The sequence below is a fragment of the Megascapheus bottae genome, chromosome 17, assembly GCF_031878675.1.
Source record: "Megascapheus bottae isolate mThoBot1 chromosome 17, mThoBot2.hap1, whole genome shotgun sequence".
Taxonomy (NCBI): domain Eukaryota; kingdom Metazoa; phylum Chordata; class Mammalia; order Rodentia; family Geomyidae; genus Megascapheus; species Megascapheus bottae.
This window is the reverse complement of record NC_143525.1, coordinates 47,898,283-47,921,317: the sequence shown is the minus strand read 5'-3', so window position 1 is coordinate 47,921,317 and position 23,035 is coordinate 47,898,283. Positions and strand designations below refer to the sequence as shown.

The window sequence follows — 23,035 nt, the reverse complement described above, 5'->3', positions numbered from 1 at the left end:
AGTGACCTTGGAAGCTTGCTCTTAATCAACACCGTGAGATTATCAGTGGCAAAAGTGTAAGGAACACACCCAACACATTTATAAATAACATGACTATCTTAAAGTACAGGTCAGCAATCAGATCTTTGGATACCTTCTTATAAACTAGAGGACAATTAAGCAGTGTTGCTGTGCTTATGGTCCATACACAGAATTGCTTTTCTACATAGATTCAACTTGTTGGTCTGTGGATCCTTCAAGGAGCTTACCAAATGGTAGCCTGCTTTGTGAGGGTCACAAAGACAGAAGCCCCGGTCATAGTATCAATCGACACTCCACTTTGTGAGAAGCCATTACTAGGTCTAGCCCACACTCAGGGCATGAATACCAGGAGGTGGATGTAGAATCCTGCCTGTCAGTGGGTTTCTCCTGCCCGCCAAACAGAGTTGTTTAACAGATGTCGTCAAAGGAAGTACTTAAAAAATATTGAATCTGAATTTTTAAGTTATTGTGAGAAAGCTGTTCTTCACACTGAGGATGTAATTTACTCCTATTTTCTTTTTCTTTTTCTTGGTCTATCATGGGGCTTGAACTCTGGGCCTGGGCCCTGTCCCTGAGCTCTTCAGCTCAAGGGTACTGCCCTACCCCTTAAGCCACAGCCCCACTTCCAGCTTTCTAATAAATTGGAGAGGAGTCTCATATTCTTTAGTGCCCAGGCTGGCTTTGAACTTCGATCCTCAGATCTCAGTCTCCTGAGTAACTAGGATTACAGGCATTGAGCCACCATGCCCAGACACTCATGTTTTCTTTTAGTAATTTTCATTTTTATTTGCAAAATACTTTTATTAGCATATATTTATTCTATAAAATGGGCTTGTGACATTTTCACATATATAATATATATACTTGCATTATAATTACCCCACCTGCCCTTTTCCTTATTCCTCATCTCCCTTTTTATTGGGGGGGCAAAGAAGGGGGAAAGGGCAATACTATGGTTTGAATTTAGGACCTAACAATAGGCAGACACTCTATGATTTGAACTACAACCCAGCCTTTTTTTTGAATTTCGATTTTGTATGTGTATACATGTATAAATGTATGTATACATGTGTTGTGTGTGTATATCTTTAGACGATTAAATTTTAACCCATACAACCATTTGGCATAGTTCTTTTTCGAATAGGGGTCTCTTGCCTTGCTCAGGGGGCCAGGCTCAGACAGCTATCATCCTAGCTTCTGTACAGTTGCAACTGCAGATGTGCATCACCACCCCAGCTTGCTGAGATCTACAGGCAGGCCTGGAACTAGGAGCCAGATGACAAGGTGGAAGACAACTGACAACAGTACTCATGTTGAGATCTGAGTTTCCTTAGTTTGTGAAGCTAGTTTGATGCACATATAGTTATTCAACTTGCTGTTTCTTAAAAGGTGACTAGGGAATCTTAGTCACCATCTTGCTCTGTCATCCTACATTTTTTTTATGTTTAAGATCTCTGATCCATTCGGAATTTAATACAGTATATGGTGTGAGGTACAAATCTAATTTTTGATGAAAAGCTACCCAAGCACTCTCACATTATTAAAAAGGTCTATTTTCCTGCCCATGTAATATGCCACCTCCATCATATACTAAATTTTCATATGTATTTCCATTTAGTTTTGGACTCAGTTTATTTCTGGTCTGTCTCAGTGCTGTCTGTCCATCTGTCCATGGGTACCAGATGGTTTTAATTATGGAGAGTATACATATGTTTTAATGTCTCTGTTCTTTTTTTTTAAATGCAATATTGGAGATTTGAACTTAGGGCTTCGCAGTCACATTTTTCACTGGTTCATTTTAGAATTGGTCTTGCTTCCCACACTTGGTCTATGCGTGCGTGAGCTGTGATCAGCCTATTTTAGGCTTCCACTGTCAGTGAGATCACAGACATATGCCACTCTGTCCAACTCCCCTCTGTGGAGATGGAATTGCATGGACCTTTGCATAGGCTGACCTCAAACCACAATCTTCCCATTCTCAGCCTTCTATGCAGCTTAGATTACAGATGTGAACCACTGGTGTCCAGCTCTTATTTACTTACTCATTTGGTATTTTTATATTTTTTAGTGCTAGTTCTGGGCTCAGGGCTTGGGTGCTGTTCCTGAGTCGAGTGCTCTAACACTTAAGCCACAGCTCTACTTCTGGTGTTTTGGTGGTTGATTCAAGGTAAGAGTCTCACAGGCTTTCCCACCAGGGCTGGTTTTGAATGGTCATCTTCAGATCTCAGCCTCAGGCCTCATTTGTTTGTTTTTATTTTCTGTCTTTTTAGCTATTTCTGACATGCTTACTTTTTCCTATAAGAATGTTAGAATCAGGTTTTATAATAGGGTATTGCTTTGTGGCCAAGCCTGGCCAGGACCCCTCAATCTTCTGGTCTTGCCACCTTAGGGCTAAGGACTACCTAACATTACACTAAGAACATTTATCACAAATATACAAGGTACTGAGCTGTCTTATCCAAGAGCAAGCAATGTTTTCCTATTTGTTCAAAGTCTATTCTTGTGCTTTTCAGGAGTCTTTAAAAGTTTTCATTAAGGAATTTCACATTTCTTGTTATGATAATGTGCCTACATGGTATCTGAGGCAGTAAATTTACTCCTTTTTTTTTTTTTTTTTTTTTTTTTTGGGTGGGTCATGGGGCTTGAACTCTGGGCCTAGGCATTGTCCCTGAGCTCTTCAGCTCAAGGCTACCACTCTACCCCTGGAGCCACAACCCCACTTCCTATTTTCTAGTGAAAAATTGGAGATGAGTCTCATGGTCTTTTGTGCCTGGACTGGCTTTGAACCTTGATCCTCAGATCTCAGCCTCCTGAGTAGCTAGGATCACAGGCATGAGCCATTGTTGATGTCTCTTCTTAGCATTCATGATAGTCCATTCTCCTCAGTTTCCTTTGGTCTCTGGACTTAACCTTCTCAGCCTCATTTTCTGTCAACTTCAGCATTAGTCTAAGTATTGCAGGAATCCCAGGGCTCAGCACAAGGCTTCTAAGTATACTATGCCAATACTGCTTCATTTATCCCATTTAAAGAATATATTTAAAATACAAAAATATAGGGCATAAGTAAAATATTTAAAAATAAGATATATAAACTATACTTTACGATTCATGAATCTATTATCCCCTAGCTTCACCCTCAGTTCTGCGCTTATGATTCATGTGTATTATATACGTCTTAAGACATCTTGAACTTCTCTTTCCTACTGCAACCCACTCAGTTATTAAATCTAGAGTGCTGGAAATATCTTTATCCCATTTTTAAATCATGACTTAGAAGTCTATCATCAAGTCCAGTTGGTTCTACATCCAAAATATCTTTTAAGACCAGGAAGGAATATGGCTTAGTAGTAGCTGGTTTGCCTAGCATGTGCAAGTTTCTAGCATGCAAAGGTTTGACTGTCTTGTACTACATCAAGCAAAGAGCAAGATAAAATCCATCAATTCTCGTCTTTACTGCTGTATTCCTAACCCAAGCAATGTTCTGGTTTACAATAATAGGGAGCTAAGTTGTATGCTGAATAAATTAGAAAGAAAATGGAAAATATCAGCTATAGTAATTTCTTAAAAAGTTTCTCCTCACGTATTAATGTTTGTGAAGTTATGTACCTTCTATCTGGTGAATATAATGTAACCCTTCTTTTAATCACAATAAAAATTTATTTAATAAAAAAGTTTCTCCTCACAATCCTTTCATCACCTTGGTTCATCAAGTTCTATACTGCAATTGCCTCCTTTTGCTTTAGTCATTGCATATTCTATTCCTACAACCTGAATGCATTGCACCCCCATTTCTTCAAAAATACTGGTTTTCATATTTTAGTCTTTCCATCTCTTCTTGTCATGTCTGGATGACTTTAATACTTTCCTCTTTGCTGTGTCATGGGTTTCACCCTGTCCTGAATCATCCTCATCTACACACAAACCTTTTGCAGTATTTCCTGGACTTACATCCTTTTTCTAACTACTGCTTCCTCTTTCCTCTGCTTTCATGAAAAGCAAACACTTTGATCTGTTACAGGCATCTGACTCCTCACTTTCCTTTCCCAATAGCCTGCTCAAATAAGGCTCCCTCCACTTTCTCTTTTGAATCTGCCAAATTTTGTGTTTAAGTTTCTGCTTTTCTTCTTTGGTTTTACAGCACCATTTGATACAGTGATCTCATGGTTTTTTTGTTTGTTTGTTTTTTTTCCCCTGAATTGCTATTGTCTCTGGGTTTCTGTGACACAATGCTTTTCTGGTTTTCTTTCTGCCTTTCTGGTGTTGCTTCTCTCTTCACTGGCTCCTTTGTATTAGACCACAAATCTAAATACTGTCATAGACTCCCTCCTCTTCTCCGTCTACTACTGAGATTTTATATGTAATCCATGTAACATCTCGGTCAGCTTGACTTTCCAGAACTTCAGGTATGCAAGCCAACAGTTTACTTCATATTTCTACCTAGCCGTTTAGTAGGTATTTAGTTGATATGGTTAAGGAAACCATCATCTTTAAATTTCTTTTCACTTACTTTAATTTTATCAAAGGGTATTATGCTTACCCAGTTGCCCAAGCCTAAATGTACTTGTCATCCTCCATTTCTCTCTCCTCCTACCTATTCATGAACAAGTCCTGTCAACTCCATACAGCTCTGAGTCATCCTGTATGTGTCCACCACTCTTATAGCATCCCCAAATGTCTCCTTGCTTTCTGGGCATACTACAGCAACAGAGTTTTCTTGAAAACATCTGTAAGATTGTGTTATTTCAAGCTTAACATGCAATACCCAAATAAATGGGTCAGTCCAATGATAAAATTACACATGATCTAGTTTGTTTAGCATCCTGTTCTTATCTCATACCATCCCTGTATTCAGCATTCTTTATCCATAGTACTTTGGTAATTAAAGTACCACATTCATGATGGTAATAGCATCTTTTTGTTGACTCTTCCCTATGTCCAACTTTCTTCTCTAGTTTATGTATGCTAGCTCTTCACTGAATCATATCTCCTTAGAGACTCTCTTGACCTACAGATTTTTTTTGGGGGGGGATGGGTTGTGGCGGGGAGGCTTGAACTCTGCCAGGCCATTGTTCCTGAGTTCTTCAGCTCAAGGCTAACATCCTACCCCGGGAGCCACAGCACCACTTTCAGTTTTCTGGTGATTAACTGGAGATAAAGAGTCTCACAGACTTTAGTGCCTGGGCTGTCTTTGAGCTGTGATCCTCAGATCTCAGCCTCCTGAGTAGCTAGGATTACAGGCCTGAGTTACAGTGCCCACTTTGATCTATAGATTTTATTGCATTGTTTTTTGGTGTATATCTTACAAATTTAATTATTTACTTTTTTTAGTGAAATTTACAATAAAGAATTAAAAATTTTTAAATAAATTGAATTTAAAACTTTTTTTCTAAACTGAGTGCCAATGGCTCATGCCTATAATCCTTGCTAGTGAGGAGGCTGAAATATAAGGACTGATGTTCAAAGCCAGCCAGGGAAGACAAATCCAAGATATTTTATATCCAGTTAATCAGTAAAAAGTCACACTAGAGCATCTCAGATGGTAGAGCACTAGCTAGAAGCAAAACTCAGCCCTAGTATTGGCACAAAACCAAAATAAAACAATAAAACAAATACGCCACTCTCCTAATTTCCACATGCTATCACCATCATTACCAACTATAACTTAACCACAATAGACATATATTTATTCATTAACTTCTACTTATCAGGTGCCATTATAAGTGTTTTATATATATCAAGCTTTCTGTTATCTTTTGAGGTAGTTAGTACTATTATCCTAATGTCACATACAAAGAAACTGAGGCATGTAAAGATTTTTGTTTTTGCCAGTCATGGGGCTTGAACTCAGGGCCCGGGCACTGTCCTTGAGATTTCTCCAAGGCTAATTAGTCTATCACTTGAGCAATAGTACCACTTCCAGCTTTTGTGTGTGTATGTGCTCCCGAGAACTCGAACCCAGGGTGTTGTGCATGCTAGACAAGCATTCTACCACTAGGCCACACTCCAGGCCCAGGCATGTAAAGATTTTATGATTTTGGATCTTGTGATCCAAACTGGTAAAGCCAGCTTTCAGTCTAGGTAGATTATTTCAGAGCCTCCAAGCTTAACTTCTTAATTTTCCATTATTTGACAATTTGACAACTAATAACATCATAATAAATAGTATTAACTAACCCCAGGCCTAGAAGTATTCTTATAATTTTACATTTTACAGAGATGAAGAATCAACATTAAAGAAACTTCTGGCCTAAGAAGTATCACAGTAGAGATTCCAACATAGATGTGAATTTACAGTCATGTTCTATTGTACTATGATGCCCACATTTTCTTCTTAGTGATTGAAATTTTTTCCTTAGTCTGTAAAATACAAACTCTGGGGCTCTTCGTGATCCTGGAAAAATATTTCATATTTGAAATTTCCTTGATTTTTTTTTGGCCAGTCCTGGGGCTTGAACTCAGGGCCTGGGCACTGTTCTCGCGCTTTTTCAAGGCTATGTTCTACCACTTGAGCCACAGTACCACTTCGAGCTTTTTCTGTGTAGGTGGTACAAAGGAATCAAAACCTGGGCTTTGTGCATGCAAGGCAGGCACTCTACCACTAGGCTATGCACCTGCCAATTTTTTTGACTTCTGTTCACATTAACAGATATTTACAGATGGCCCTCTATGTCCTGACGCCCTGTCATATTCTAGGACGACTCTATAACTCCGCATGGATTTCTCTGTGTTGCTGATAGGCTTCCCTGCTGAGCTTATCCTCACCTGTGAAGAAACTTCTCATAGATCTGACGGAAGGCAAATCCTGCTCGACGCACTCTCACATTTTCCAGTAGTCCAAGGTATTCTACTTGATGACGGCAGCGTTCATCATCAAATATCTGTGGGGACTTCTTGTCATTGGGTTTGATGCAACGTACATAGTATGGTTCCTGAAGACATAAATACGCAATAGTAAGTCTCACTGCAGAACACTCCTAGACTAGGGATGCTAGCATATAACTAGTGTTGTGTCCAATTAAGCTCAGTGCCTCTGATTTCTCAGCCATATACTTGTGAATGAAGTCACTGTTCTTTTCTCCTGTAATTCAAAGTTAAAAGTTCTCAAATGTTCACTTCAGTTTTAATTTTTTACATTTTAAGATGTAGCAGAAATAGTAGGAAGGAGATAAAACTAAGGAGCAAGCAATGAAAGGAATAACTCAATAGAAAAAGGCAGCGGCTCTGGTTAAGACTGAATATGATGCAGAATGCTGAACAGTAAGGTCAGCACTGGTATATACTAAGTGCTCTTTATTATTATTACTCAATAAAATCACCTATAGGTACCAGTAATTATATGAAATCCTTTCCTTCATGCCAATTAAAGTTTTTGAATTAGGCATTATATCATAACTCCTGTTAAATATAAAACTATGCTTGGCATAATCTACAGCATGCTGAGGATAATGAATAAATTATCACTTGAATCCATCAGGTCAAATATATCCTAATTATAAGTGCACAGAGTTTCTTTTTCTTCTGTGAATTCATTTAATTACCAGATTCACAGATGTACTTTAGTTAAGATACAGCTTCCTCTCTAGTTAAATTAGGTACTTCTGAGCACTGTGAAGGACTTGAGGTAGTAAAAAGTAGCAGATAATTTAAAAAAAATAGAGATTTTTAAAAATGTGATTTGATTTGCATTTTGAACAGAACAACAGTTTTCAATACCTGAAGCCACAATTGTGTATCATGTTTCTTATGGGATATAAAAAGTACTGTCATGTCTTCCTTTTTGTAAGCCCTGCTATATTAGCTTCCTATTGTTATAGCAGAATTTGACAGAGTCTGTGGTTTAAAGCCACACAGTATCATTATTTTCTACCTCTGGAGGTCAGAAGAATGAAATGGCTCTCAATGGAATAACATCAAGGCCTGAGTATAGTTGTTACTTCCAGGAGATTCTAGAGACAACCTGCTCTCTCATTTTTTTCCAGTGAAAAGGTTAATCTTGATTCAAATTGATGGTAATGAGAAGTGTCTAGAAGATTAGTAACTTCTGGGTATGATCTGTGAGGGGGTTGCCAAGGAGGATTAACTAAGGAGAAGACCTACCTTCAGTTTAGGCTGCATTGTCCCATAGGCAATGCTGGGTGTGGATGGGATAAAAGGGGACCAAGGAGATAACCCTTGAGTGTAAGGGTTCTCTCTCTTTTATATTTTGTCATAGAGATAAAAGTCTGACTATAGAGAAAATTAGAGCTAGGACTACTGCTGTGATTGAATCTGATCATGTGGTACATAAGCTTATGGAACAGTTATGCAAGAAAAATCTGGAAACATTTGGAGAAATGGGCTGGAGAAGCCAATGATGCTGGAAGCAGAGGCTCATGGGTAATCCTCCCAGAGACTGGAACATGGGTAGTAAAGACTGTGCTCAAGAGGTTTCAGGTGGAAATAGGAATGTTGGAACTTGAACTAGAGACTGTCTTACATGATGGCAAAGAACTTGGCTACATTTTTGTACATGCACAGAGACTTTAAGGGAAACTGAGTTTAGAGCTGGTGGATTAGTTAATGTAGAAGAGGAAATTTCAAGGTGGTCCAGGATTCAAGCTGTGGAATGTTTATCACCTTAAGTTTACAATGAAAATCAGGTGCAAGAGGCTGAACAGAAAAACCTGAAAAACTTTCAGTTTGGTCAGAATAGCCAATATAAAATTAGGGGCTAAGAAATACTGTTTCTCAAAAGCCATATAACGAGTGATTGTTGTCCTTAAAGCACTATGTCATCTCTCAGCTCTTTTGCTGTCCCTTGGTTATCTCATATTGTTACAGTATTTCACCTTGTTATCTGATATATTGTATATATGTGTATTAGGTTATTTGAAATCAGATAGGGAAGGGGGGAAAACATGATGAAGGGTGGGGGTAAGGGGAGGGAAATGGGGACCAAGACATGAGAAAGGGTATCAAAGTATGTGAAGTAATGCATCTTCTATCTGGTGAATATAATGTAACCCTTCTAATAATTACAATAAAAATATATGGAAGAAAATAAAAAATAAGACTACAAACAAAGAAATACTGTTTCTGAAGAGATTAGTAATATTAAAAAGAAATCAAGCTGGGTGCAGGTGGCACATGCCTATAATCCTAGCTACTGAGGAGGCTGAGATCTGAGGACTACAGTTCAAAGCTAGCCTGGGCAGGTGAGACTTATCTCCAACTAACCACCAAAAAGCTAGAAGTAGAACTGTGACTCAAGTGTTCGAGCACTAGCCTTGAGCACAGAAAGCTCAAGGGCAGTGCCCAAGCCCTGAGTTGAAACCCTAGGAATGGGGCATGTGTGCATGCACGTGTGTGTGCATGCACGTGTGTGTGCATGCACATGTGTATGCACACATACACACTCACACACAGGTGTGGCTTGATCACAAGCTCACACATGTAAACTTATTCAGGAGGCTGAGACCCAGAGGATCACAGTTTGAACCCAGACCCTGCAGAAAAGTCCCTGAGAATGCATCTCAGAAATAATTAGCAAGGTCCAAGAGTGTGGCCTAGCAGTAGAGTGCTTGCCTAGAACGCATGAAGCCCTGGGTTTGATCCCATGGTATCACATACACAGAAAAAGCTGGAAATGGTGCTGTGGCTCCAGTGGTAGAGTGTTAGCTTAAGAGAAAGTTTAAGGACAGTGTCCAGGCCTTGAGTTCAAGCCACAGGACTGGTCTGCATGAGCAGACCAAGAGCAAGGAAGCAGAGGCATCCAACAAGGCTCTTGAGTTCAAGCCCAGGTAGCAGGAAGAGAAAATAAAAGTTAGTGTGTGTGTGTGTGTGTGTGTGTGTGTGTGTGTGTGTGTGTGTGTGTGTGTGTGTGATGAGAAAGACTCAAAGTGTGTAGTCTGCCCAGCTCACATAGTCCTCATAGGAAAGCAGGTAGGTAAGTGTTTCTACTTGTTTGGTCATTCATGTTCTTTAAAGACACTGTTCAAGGAAGCCTGACAACTGCTTAAGTTGGATGTGGACTTTGGGGTTGTAAATGTAATGCCAGTTTTTCAGGCATGCACAATGCAAGAATTCCATGGTCATGGCAGCCTCTGTGAGTTCTGGCAGTGTGTGGCAGGGTCAAGATCCTTGCAGGCATCCCCTGAGAGGGCAGTGTACGAAGCTGTGAGGGTGAAGTCAAAGATGCTGTGGAGAACTCAGGAATGCTGGAGTGCCAGAAATATGTAATGTTTGAAGAAAGCTGCAGGCAATGAACACAAGCAGATGAAGAGAAGATGGGAGCTACAGTTGGCAAAGAAATGTAGATAAAACTGTCTAAGCCTGGTGGAACTCCCATCATATCATTTTGTGACTGAGATGTCAGACATGTTCTTCTGATGGTTTCTGGCTTGTTTTGGTCTAATCATGACTTTCTACATGTCCATTCCTCCATTTGGAATGGGAATACAGTGTGTCATTATATACTGGGAGTGTATAGTTAACAGTTAAGAGATTGATCTGAGTCACTGTACAAACTTTGTGTTTTTTTGTTTGTTTGTTTGTTTTTTTAGTTACAAACTTTGAATTTGTTTTTGTTGTTCTTAGCACCAAGGCTTGAATTTAGGGCCTTGCACTCTTAACTTTCTTGCTCATAGTTGTCAGTGTACCACTTGAGCCCCACCTTTAGCCCTACTTTTTGCTGATTAATGAGAGATGGAATTTCATGGACTTTTCTGCCCAAGATGGCTTTGAGTCAGAATCCTCCAGGTCTCAGTCTCCTGAATGATAAGATTATAAGATGAGCCACTGGTACCTTATTAGACTGGAACTTTTGAAAAACACTAGAATTACTAAAGACCACAGGGGCTCTGGGAAATAGACTGAACAAACGCATTATGCATTATGAGATAGACAAGAGCATTTTAGGATCCAGAGGTGAAATGCTATGGTTTAAGATGTTATCGGGTGTCAAGAAGACAGAGTGAACTTGGGGTGATTAAGTCTTGATTTTCTATTTAAATAAGTTTAGAAATGCTTAGGTTAGCAAAGCACACCTTTGCGTGTGTCTGTGAAGGTGTTTCCAGAGAGCGTTAATTAATGGGAAAGATATCTCTGGATGTGGGTGACACCATCCCTTAGGCTGGGGATCAGATGGAAATAATAATAATAAAAAAAACAGCAAGCTCCCATTTGTGCACACATCGACCCATTGTGCTTCCAGGACACTGTGATGTGATGCTCTACTGCAGGTCACATAAACTCTACCATGAAGGACTGAAAGTTTAGAAGCCATAAGCCAAATCTTTCCTCCTAAGTTTTTCTGTCAGGTCCTGGCAAAATTCTTTCTAACACATTGGGCTTTGCAAAAGACCATAATCCTTTCCTCTTCTTCCATCTTCAAAAATCAGCAATGGCCAGTAAATCTCATGATGTCATCACTCTAGTTCTGATTTTTCTAATTTACTTTTGGAAACTTGTCCCTAAGAGGTAGAAGAAAAGCTCCTTTACCTCTTCCATGTGAAGAAGCCCAGGACTGAAGACTACATGGATAAAGATGACCAATTCTCCAATTATACCATTTAATGAGATTGACTTAGCTGATAGAGCTACTTTGTGAACCCAGCAGAACTGCCCAATCATCCAACTAACTCAGGGGGAATAAAAAAAAAACCTGCTGTTGTATGAAGCGCTACATTTCAGAGTAATCTGTTATGCACTGATAGGGAACTGATAGCTCTCCTTATTCTGAAACATTAATCCTTTGCTTAGATTTTAAATTTTGGTTAATTTAAGGAGATCAATATTACTACAATGCATACATATAAAAAATCCTACTATAAAAATTAGTCATGGGTGATCAAATGTTCCCTAATTCTGTGGTAATATTCAAAGAGAACATTTTATATGTAGCTCACTTTAAAAATCAGATTATTTATAATACACTTAAAACAAACTTAGTGGAATGTGGACTAAGGAGCTTGTGGTACAATCAGAGCACAGTAAAATCGAAATGCTGCTGGATCTATTTGCATGTTGATGCAACTGCAGAATGATGGCACACTATTGAGATAGTTGGGTTTTACTTATTCCTGCTATTCATTAGCTATGATAAAGTCTCGTTGGACCTATTAGCTACCTAATGAAATGATATTAGGGCTTCTACGTTGAGTAGAAGATTAAATAATTTAAAACTAAGATCCATGGTGGGTATAGCTAGAATAGGTAAGCAAATACATAAAAAATTTTTACCTTAAGACACTAGGAAATTGACAAGACAATAGAGGATTTCTACATCAGAGTCCAGGAGGGAAAAGAAAACCATGGAGAAGAGCCCAAGTGTGAAATTACCTTTTTCCTTTGGGAATTTGCCAGCTCCAGAAAAGGTGAATAGTTATGTAAATGGTGGTTTAGACAATTCCATGAGGATGATGAGTCAAAGATTAGGGACTGGGCTTGAAAAGAAGGCCATAGAGGAGCTGAGAGTTTGGCCTAGTGTTAGAGTGTTTGCCTAACATATATGAAGGCCCGGTACCATATACATAGAAAAAAGCCAGAAGAGGTGCTGTGGCTCAAGTGGTTGAGTTTTAGCCTTGAGAAGCCCCAAGGACTGTGCTTAGGCCCTGAGCCCAAGACCCAGGACTGGCCAAAAAAAAAAAATGAGAAGAAAGAAGACCATAGACATAATAATAATGTCTCATAATAATGTTTACCATGTTTAAGATGGCAGAAACAATAATGAGAATTTGCCTAGATTCAGAAATCATTAAAAAAAAAAAAAGAACTAAGCAGGGCTGGGCACTGGTGGCTCACACCTGTAATCCTACTATTCAGAAGGCTAAGATCTGAGGATCAAGGTTCAAAGCTAGCTTAAGCAGGAAAGTTTATGAGACTTTTATCTCCAACTAAGCACTCAAAGGCCAGAAGTGGATCTGTGGCTCAAGTGGAATACTACAAGCCTTGAACAAAAAACATTAGTGACAACACCCAGGCCTTGAGTTCAAGTCCTAGTATCAGCATACACATACAAAAGAACCAAGCCAAGTGTAAAGACTAGGACTGAAAAATACAATAATGGAAATTAGTAGTAGATAGGAGAATTAGAAACAGCTGAAGAGAAATCATGTGGATTAAGGAGTGAGAAATTTCCTAGAATGAAGCATAGGGAAAGAAAAGGTAAAAACAAGGGGAAAGAGTAAGAGGCATAACACACACACAGACATGGATCTATGTACCTTAAGTTCGGAGGAGGATGAGATGGAAGGAGAAGAGAAAACATCTGAAGAAAGGGTAGCCAAAAACTTGCTAAAGCTTATGAGAAAAATTAAAGATACAGACTGAAGAAGTCTGACAAATTCAAAGTACATTAAAAATAAACTTTCTAAAAGAAAAGCTGTCAGATTTAAAAAGTAACAACAACAGATTACTTCAAGGAGTAAACAGGAATCCAGAAGACAGAGCTTTGAAATATTCATAGACAGACCAACCTACAACTTCATACCTAGCAAAGATATTCTTCAAGAATAATATGTAAATATTTGGGGGTCAATAAAAATGGGGATTCTGCAACAAAAGTAGAAAATTCAAATATAGCAGGTATCGATTCAGGCAAAAAACACATAGAAGAAAATGGTTCTGACTGAAGGTCTATAATACAATAAGAGAAAAAAATAGTAGATGAGTGAAAAACATCTAAATAAATATTACCTAGTAATAATAACAACTTGTATGTATGTATGTGTGTGTGGTTAAAATACATGATCAATCATCTAACATAAGTTAGAAGGCAGGAAGAAGTAAAAAATTTACCAAATAATATGAAGTAATTATATTCAAGAATATTATAAAACAACATCACTATTAAGATACAGTCTTCTAAATCAATAATGATGATACATGGAAAACTTCTAGTGCTGGAGATATGAGAGGGTACCAACTTAAGGAAAAAGTGTACATTCTTGCTGGAGATGTGGCTCAAGTAATATGGCACCTATATCCAAAGTCCATGGCCTTGAGTGAAAGCCTAATACTGTCACAAAAAAAACCAAAGCTATATAAGTGATGTGGGATGATGCCAATGAGTGGTAGAGCACCTGCCTAGCATGTGTAAAACCCTGAGTTTGATTCCTCAGCCACACCCCCCCACACACACCCACACACACAAATTATGAACTCTAAACAAAACATTCCGACTCAAAAGATCACATTTAGCATCAATCTCCTCAGAAAGATACTAATAGAGCTTACTAGCAAGCATGTCACAGTACTTATAGGAATCCACATAGAAAGTAGATGATAGGTCAGGTGCAAAGGGATGAGGTTTGGCTGTGGAAAGTGCCTCTGCTTTATAACAAAATGAAACAAAACCTCATGACACATAGGAACCAAGATCTCTAACCACTTCCAGGGTATGACAATACAAGAGTCACTGAGCTGAGGAAAGCCTCAAATATGCCATCTCCTTGAACATTTACATCCTCCCAGCACGACGCAAAGTTACATTAGGGCCAATATTTGCCATAAGCAATGTTGGTTTGTGATACACATCTTACTAGGTTATCAGGTGAATGGAGGTAAAAATTTAACAGATGTTAATTTGTCAAGCATCAGGAATACAGTTTTGATAATCTTTTGCTTACTCTAATAAAAGTAACAAAATTAAAGAGATGTAAAGAAGGGTCAATTATAAAGCATGAAGGAAAGGATTGATTTCAATGTCTCACACAGTAGCTACTTAAAAGTAAATAGACTAAAAGATTTTTTCAAAAAATACGTATTGTCAGGATGGATTTTTAAAAAGCCTCCAAACTAACTTTATGCTATTTATAAGAGACATATTTTGGACATGAAACTATACAGAGAGTAAAAGGATGAAAAAAATACAATATAAATACATTGTGTCATTCAGAGCAGACTTAAAGGGAAAAAAAAGCAAGATGGAAAAAGAGATGTTTCATATTGACAAGTGACTCAATCATCTGGGAAGACACAACAATCCTAACTTGAGGGACTCCAATGAATTCTCCAAATATCTAAAGCAAAGAGTGAGGTACAACACAGAGACAAATTTAGAATCAAGGTGTACTTTAATCCAGTTTCAATATTGACAAAACAAACAAATTAACAAGGAAACAGAACAAGATGATTAGCAAACTTGGCAATACAGGCCTTGTATAGAATACAAATGAAAGTTATTTTCAAATTCAAACAAAACATTTACATAAAGAAGGGCTGGGAGTTTGGCCTAGTGGTAGAGTGCTTGCCTCGCATGCACGAAGACCAGGGTTTGATTCCTTGGTACCACATACTTAGAAAAAGCTGGAAGTGGTGCTGAGGCTCAAGTGGTAGAGCTCTAGCCTTGAGAAAAATCCAAGGACAGTGCTCAGGCCTGAGCTTGAGCCCCGGACTGGCAAAAAAAAAAAAAAGAAAAATTTACATAAAGAAATTAAAAGTTCTAAAGGACTAGAATCTCACAGAGGACATCCTCTGGTCAAATAAGAGAAGCTAGAGATCACGAGCAAATAGATAACTAAATAAACTCAATGCTTGAAAATTAAGAAATATATTTCTGGGGCCAGGAACATGGCATAGTGGTAGAGTGCTTGTCTAGAATGCGTGAAGCCCTGGATTTGATTCCTAGGTGCCTCTGCTGGCTTTGAACCATGATCCTCAGATCTCAGACTCTTGAGTAGCTAGGATTACAGGTGTGAGCTGCCAGAGGCCAGCTTAGAAAATATTTTTAAAGTGAATTATCTATAAAATTGTGTGGTCAAAGCATTCCAGGAGTCAACTGAGTGGAACTGTACCAGCACTGAGAGAGTGTGCATAATTAGTGTTAAGACCACATGAGACACTAATGACCAACCAATAAGCTGGGGAAGCCCTTTTATTCTGCTTAGGTTTCTTTGGATAAAGAATCTAGTGGAAACAGTTTATCTATATTTAATCAGCATCCCATCTCAATTTATAAATGCTACTTCCTCTGCCATTTACAAATATCAAGACTGACTCAGACTAAAAAAATCATAAATTTGACAAATTTGGTGTTTTATAAAAATAAATTACAAAAGTTAATGTTCATCTTATTCTCTTGAACTTTTTAACATCTTTATTTCATATGAAAAGCATCATTTGTGAAAGTACACCAATTGGTACATATATTAAACAGAAAAATGTATTTACCTATACATCTATTTAACCTGCTTTGTACACTGTAAGACAGAGCCAAGGCAAATTCAAGTTCATTTGGTAATGTGTGTTTAAAGAACTTTATACTGTTATTCAAGAAGTATGAAAAGTTAACAGAACCTCCAGTACATATTCAAAAGATTATCTAGGGCTGGGAGTTTGGCCTAGTGGTAGAGTTCTTGCCTAGAATGCACGAAGACCTAGGTTTGATTCCTCAGTACCACATACATAGAAAAAAGCCAAAAGTGGTGCTGAGGCTCAAGTGGTAGAGCTCTAATCTTGTAGTTCAAAGCTAGCCCAGGCAGAAAGGCCAAGAGTCTTTTTTTTTGGGGGGGGGGTCCATGGGGCTTAAACTTTGGGCCTGAGTGCTGTCCTTGAGCTCTTTAGCTCAAGGCCACCACCCTACCCCTGGGCCTGGGTGTTGTCCCAGAGCTCTTCAGCTCAAGGCAACCATCCTATCCTTGAGCCAAGCCCCACTTTCCTGTTTTCTAGAGGTTAACTGGAGATAAGAGTCTCAGGTCCTTTTGTGCCCAGCTGGTTAAGGACCTCCATCCTCAGATCTAAGCCTCCAGAGTAGCTAGGACTACAAATGAGTGAGCCACCACGCCCCAGCTTCAAAAGTCTTGAATAAATAAATAAAGTCTTAAATAAATTATCAAAAACCTCAAAGTAGAGCTAAGGCCCAAGTGATAGAGCACTAGTCTTATGCAAAAAAACCTCAGGGCTCTGGTGAAGGAACTCTTACATGTACCACAAACTTAACCTAGGCAGTTTAGACTCTTCATCTATCTAATTATCAACGGTTTAGATTTATTTCTAGCATGTTATTTCATATTTATAAATCTAGTATTTTTCTGTACTTCTTTCCTCCTCACCACACACTTCTAGGCTCACCTTTCTGCCATCTATTGGACTAACATAATTATTTATATTCTTTGGTTTGTTTCTAGTCCCTTCCTCCTTACCTACAAGAATATGCTACAAAGAATGCTAGCCCAATTTCCTACCTTATATCTATGTTTTTTTTTTTAAACAAAATTCTTATTTCTAGCATGGTGCTGGTCAAAATAAAAATGTGCTTCGTTGCTTCCCTGACAACAATGTGTATCAGAGGATGTAGTTGAGATACGATGTGAGATTTCCTGTGCGTTTCTTTCAAACGGAGGAAATTGCAGCTGCCATCTTGGACAAGAGAATGGATTCCAATCACTAGAACTGTAAATCAGAAAGTGGGAAAGGACCTGGGTCCCACATAACCTCCAAACTGCTACTGCAGACATGGAATACCTTTTCTGTACTCACCAGAAAGAGAAAAAAAGGTCTTTTCTAAGACAGTAACTTGGGGTTATCTTTATTAGAAGCTGAATGCAATTCCTGTTTCAGAAAATTATATAAGGCTCTTCAATGAGATTTTAAAGGAACATTTAACAACTTTAGAAAATAAAACGATGATTCTTTTGCTAGATGATTAGAAGATGAATATGCAGAGAGAAATGGAGATAGAAGAGTCTTAATGGCATTCTAAAGTTCAATACCAGTATGTCCCTACCCTGGCTTTATGGAAATTTCATTATATAAGCCAGAAAATTGTGCTTATTTGCAGTCATTTGAGGCCAAAGAAGTCTGATGAAAAGAAGTAGAAAGCTACTGAACAGATGTGCTCTGTGACATTTGCCTAATTTAGCCACACTGCAGTAACTTAGACACAATATAGACTTAAGTTTAAATTCTTAGAGAGGAAACTGATTTTTTTAAGAGACAAAAAAATAAAGAAAAAGATACATAGGGAAAAATGCCAGAAGAGAAAGATAAAAATGAAGGAGCTAAAAATAATGAGCCCCGGAATGCAGCCTAATTTATCAAACTTGTCAACAGCGGTAGTTAGGAGTAGAAATCTGGTTTTTAAGGAAAATCAAACCAAAACCCAAACAAATCAGACTCAAGTTATCTAATTGCATTAGAATCAGAATGACAAAAGGCAGAGATAACCAATAGTAATACATCTAAATAGTCTAACATTTAGGACAATACTTAAAAAGCTTTACAATAATTCAATATTCAAATGCAATGAATGGATGGTGCATTACTATGATGTAATGACATTTTTTCCTGTATCTTGTATTTACGCACAAAATTGGAATTCATTTTGCCAGGAGTGGTATATTTTACCACACTAAAGGCTGAGGTCTGGCCCAAGTGGTAGAGTACTGATCTAGCATGAACAAGGCTGAGAGTTAAATCCCTAGTACCACTAAAAAAAAAAGTATATGTGTGTGTCGGGGGGGTGGAACCACACTTAGATTTTCCCTTGGACTATAACAGCAGAATTGAAAGTTCATATTTTTTAAAAAGGCATTATTCTGAGGTAAAAACAATTATTTCAGCTGGGCCAGGATAGAGCACAGCACCTAACTAGCAAACATAAGGCCCTGCCAAAAGTAAAAATAAAACAAATGAACAAAAAACCCCAATTATTTCATCTAGGGAAATAAAAAAGCCAGAATAAAAGTTCTGTAACACTGACTATAAATGTATGTTGCTTAATTTGGTTCAAGAGAAATACTTACAAAACAAATTGTTCACATATTCTCTATAACTTAAAAGGAAATCTATGATTTGAAATGAGTACTTAGAAATAAATTACCTTTGATGCAAGGTTGTCTACTAAAGCAATCATAGAATTCTTAAACAAGGTGGCAGCAGTCAGAGGTCGCTTTGTCACCTCCGTAATGCTCAGTTTGCCTTCAGGCCACATATTCTTCAGCACAGGATTTGAACTGTAAAGCACAGAAGGAGCAATTTATCATTCAGATTAGGATAATAAAACAGCTAAGCAGTCCTTCAAGTCTAAAGCTAAACTGCAGGCTGAACTTAGAAGGCCTAATTGGAAAAATAATTCTAACCAAAGAATTAAGTCAATAACAATAAACAATACAAAACCATAAAAATTCCCAAATATAGCACATTTCAAAACATTTAAATTTCTTTAAAGTGATGTCTAGTATTATCTAGAATCCTCAAATGGCTTTTTACAATATATTCATAAAACAAACTGACTTTTGTGATGGCTAAAAATGAAGACAAGCCACTAGTAGGAAAACAATTTTCACAGATTCAAGGGAGAATTCAAATAGTGTAATTCCTTAGAAAGATGAAAGGTGAAGTCAAAGGTCAGCAAAAATAAAACACTAGGAAGAGGGTACTCAAAAGGATAGAGTGGGCGAAAGGGGAAAGGAAAGTGAAGAGAAAAGGAGGAGAATGCAGTCAAGAATCTAATGTACATCCTACAAAATTAAGAAAAGTGAGAGAAGGGGTAGGTAAGGGAGAGATGGGTGGTAATGTTGAAGGGGTGACACTGATCAAGAACTAATATATTTATAAACTGTTCTGTTAAACGACAGCTCCTTTGTACTATTTCTTGAAAAGAATAATAAAAGAAAATGCTGTCTAGACTAGCATAAGATTAGAAGCCACTTAAATGCCTTAGTAGAAGGGAAATTTGACACTCATTCATTTTCCTTAAGTAGTTTTACAAAGGAGTTGCCATTTAACAAAATAGTTTATAAATACAATATTCTGATCAATGTTATCTTTCTCAATGTCGTCATTCGTCCCCCCTCTATCCTTACTTGTATTCTAGCTCTTCCCCTCCTCTTAATTTTGTGGATATACATTGCTTTCCTGGTGTTTATTTTGTTGAACCTTGACTTTGCCTTTCTAAGGAATTATACTGCTTGAGTTCTCCCTTGAATATTCCATATTTCAGTCAAAACATTTATATATATTTGCATACCACCCAACAGGTTTACTTACCAGTTTAGGTAAATGTAGCTTCCATATATAAGGAAAAACATGCATATCCTTTGTCTCTCTGGGCTCAATTTACTTAACATAATTTCTTTCCAGATCTTACAATTTCCTTACAAATGATACATTATTATTCTTTTTAATGGATAAGTAAAACTCCATTGTGTCAATATAACACATTTTCTCAGTCCATCTGTCCACTGAGGTAATCTAGCCTGATTCTATACCTTGACTATGGTGAAGAGTGTAGCAATGGATATGGTTGTGCAGGTGACTTTACTGAATCGTAGTCAGTAGTCTTGTGGTTAAATGTACAAAAGTAGACTTGCTGGGTAATTGATAGTTTTATATTTAATTTTTAAGCTTTAAAAACTATTATTATAAAGGTAGTGTACTGAGGGTTGCACTTTCAAAAGTCAAGTTTATGTTTAATTTTTGAGGAACCTTCATACTGCTTTCCAGAGTGGTTGAACAACATTACATTCCCACTAACAGTGTATTAGAGTCTCTTTTTGGCTGCATCTTCACCAGTATCTGTTATGATTTGTTTTCTTGGTAATGGCCACTTAACTGGGGTGAGGTGAAATCTCCATGTTGTTTTGATTTGCATTCCCTTTATAGCCAGAAATATCGAGCATTTCTTCATATGTCTATTAGCCTGATACCTTTAATTTTTCTACATCCCTTTATTCTGAATATGTTTACTAAGCAATAGGCAGTCCATATATATTTTTTTGGGGGGGGCGTTCTGGGGTTTGAACTCTGGGTCTGGTAGTGGTGCTATCTAGCATTCTACCACTTCAGCCACAGCCAACACAGCTGGCTTTTTTTTTTTTTTTTGGTGATTAATTGGAGATTTTTTTTTTTTGGTGATTAATTGGAGATAAGAGTCTCCTAGATTTTCCTTCCCAGGCTTGTTTTGAACTGTGATCCTCAGATCTCAGCCTCCTGATTAGCTAGGATTACAACAGGAATGAGCCACTGGTGCCTGGTAGTCCAGAATCTCTGGGTAATATTTTTTTCAATTAACTGTCAATTCATAAACAATTTTTTCCCTGCTGTTTGACTTATTAAGGCTTTCCAATAGCAACAATCAACCTGCCACACTAACACATGTATTCCATTCCATGTGACCTAGACTGACTGGAAATGAATTCATATGATGCTCTGTTTCCACACTCATTTTATGAGCATAATTATATTAATATACCATGGAGAGATATAGTTATCCTCAGTGAGCTGAACCTCAGGGCAATGGTAAGTTCACGAAAGTAACAGATATCACTCTGTACAGCCTCTTAGACATAAATAAGCCTGGCCACATGCTGTGATCAAAGGAGGCAGTTGTTCTAATATGAATCAACACAGAAAAATGCCAGCTTTAGCTATTTATTCCTTAAAAGAGGTGTATCCTGAAAGATAACCATTGAAATTTCTTTCCTAAAGCTGGTTTTCCCGGTACCCATCTCTTAGGTGGACCCCTTGCCCACTTCCATGTATTTGTAACTTCCTGATGGTGACAGCTCCACAATCATTCTTGGTGGGCTCAATATTCACACAGATGAACTAATCTAAAAGAAGTGCTTAAGTACAATGTCTCTCCATTCTCATTCCTGTGTTCTCTTGAGCCCACATCAGACATTTGTCCAAGGAAACCAGTGTTGTCAGGAGCTACATTAGCAGAGACCATGCTCAGTCTTGGCCCTCACCTCATTCCTGCTTTTCAAAGGATTTGACATAATTTAGTGCTCTTCTTCCCCCTACCCCTTGGCTGGACGTCTGTGACACCAGATTCCTGGTTTAAATTTCCATTCTTTGTCTGATTTTATTTTGTCCAGCTTTCCATATTTAGTTGGTTTGTGAGAAAATTCTATCTGCTCAGTCAGAACCAGTACTAACATTAGATGCCAGTCTTATACCAGCAGGGTTCCTTACTTGGGAAGAGACATTACCGTGGGAATATGGTATGTCACACATTCAGCAGGGCCAAAGGTTACCTAAAACTTCTTATGTTACTTCTGGTCTGGCCTTGGGATTGCTGAGTATGCTAGCAAGGGGTGGCAGATAGTCACTGCAGGGAATAGAACGCTGGAGGAAATCCAAAGGAAATAAATAATATTAGTAGTAGATCCCTATCCTAAGCTTGTAGCTTAATAATCCTATGATCATACACTATTTCACCCATGAAACATAATGAAATAGGACTAAAAAGTCTTCCCAGAAACTCTTGTCATATAAAAATAATCGTGTGCATATGTCCTAGGTAATTGTCAAAGAGCTCAAAATAAGTTAGTAAAATATCAATCTTACCTGTTATACATGAGGCGCTTGAAATCTTGAAATAAAGTATCTTTATTTTTATCTATAAAACCAATGGCAGAATAGCTAGTAAAGAGAAAACATAAAAAGCATATGTTATTCCTTGAGCAAAAGCCAAGTTTGAGCTTTTCTACAAGTCTATGCACTTTTCCACTGCTAATTATTCACTCAATCATCTAAAAAGCTGCTACTGCTCAACTGACGCTAAGTGAAAGGACACTAAACTTGCCTCTTAAAAGAAGGCACTTTACTTTGTTTTACCCCTGGAGAAGGAGAGCATCATCATTCTAGTTAAATTACCATTTTCTTCTGCAAGCTTACCTCAAGAAGAGGACTTCAAAATGATAGCTGTATTTATCATCCAGCATTCCTAAGACAAAAGCAAATCAGCAACATACGGGAACTAATTGTTTCATCCGTGGGGAGTTCAAGTGACTTGCCTAAGTATCACTCAGTGTTCAGGCTAGGGTAAAAGAGTCCAAGAAGAACTGCAAAGGATGGTAAGAATCGGATAAGCAGAGGAGAAAAAGGCCAGCAGATCACACAGGGGAACAGGCAGAATGAAGAGATGGAAGCAGGCACATGCAGGGTGTTGTGGAGAGAAATGAACCCAGTTATTCATCGTTTGAATGAAGAGTGGGAATAAGATCTTGAAATAGATTTCTACAGTTGGTGAGAAAAGCTGGCATGACAGCTGCACTGCTGTAGAGACTAGCATGGCCTGTAGAGGGAG

The 23,035-nt window shown here is 38.0% G+C and overlaps 1 protein-coding gene across 1 annotated transcript in view; it reads right to left on the bottom strand.

The window, feature by feature from the left end:
- Myo1d (myosin ID) overlaps positions 1-23,035 on the bottom strand; it is a 280,575-nt gene that overhangs the window by 152,943 nt on the left and 104,597 nt on the right. The window contains exons 13-15 of the mRNA XM_090351261.1: positions 22,294-22,368; positions 18,821-18,953; positions 6,784-6,950 (exon numbers count right to left, since the gene is read on the bottom strand). Of these exons, the coding sequence (XP_090207387.1) occupies positions 6,784-6,950; positions 18,821-18,953; positions 22,294-22,368 (375 nt within the window). The remainder of the gene's footprint in view (positions 1-6,783; positions 6,951-18,820; positions 18,954-22,293; positions 22,369-23,035) is intronic.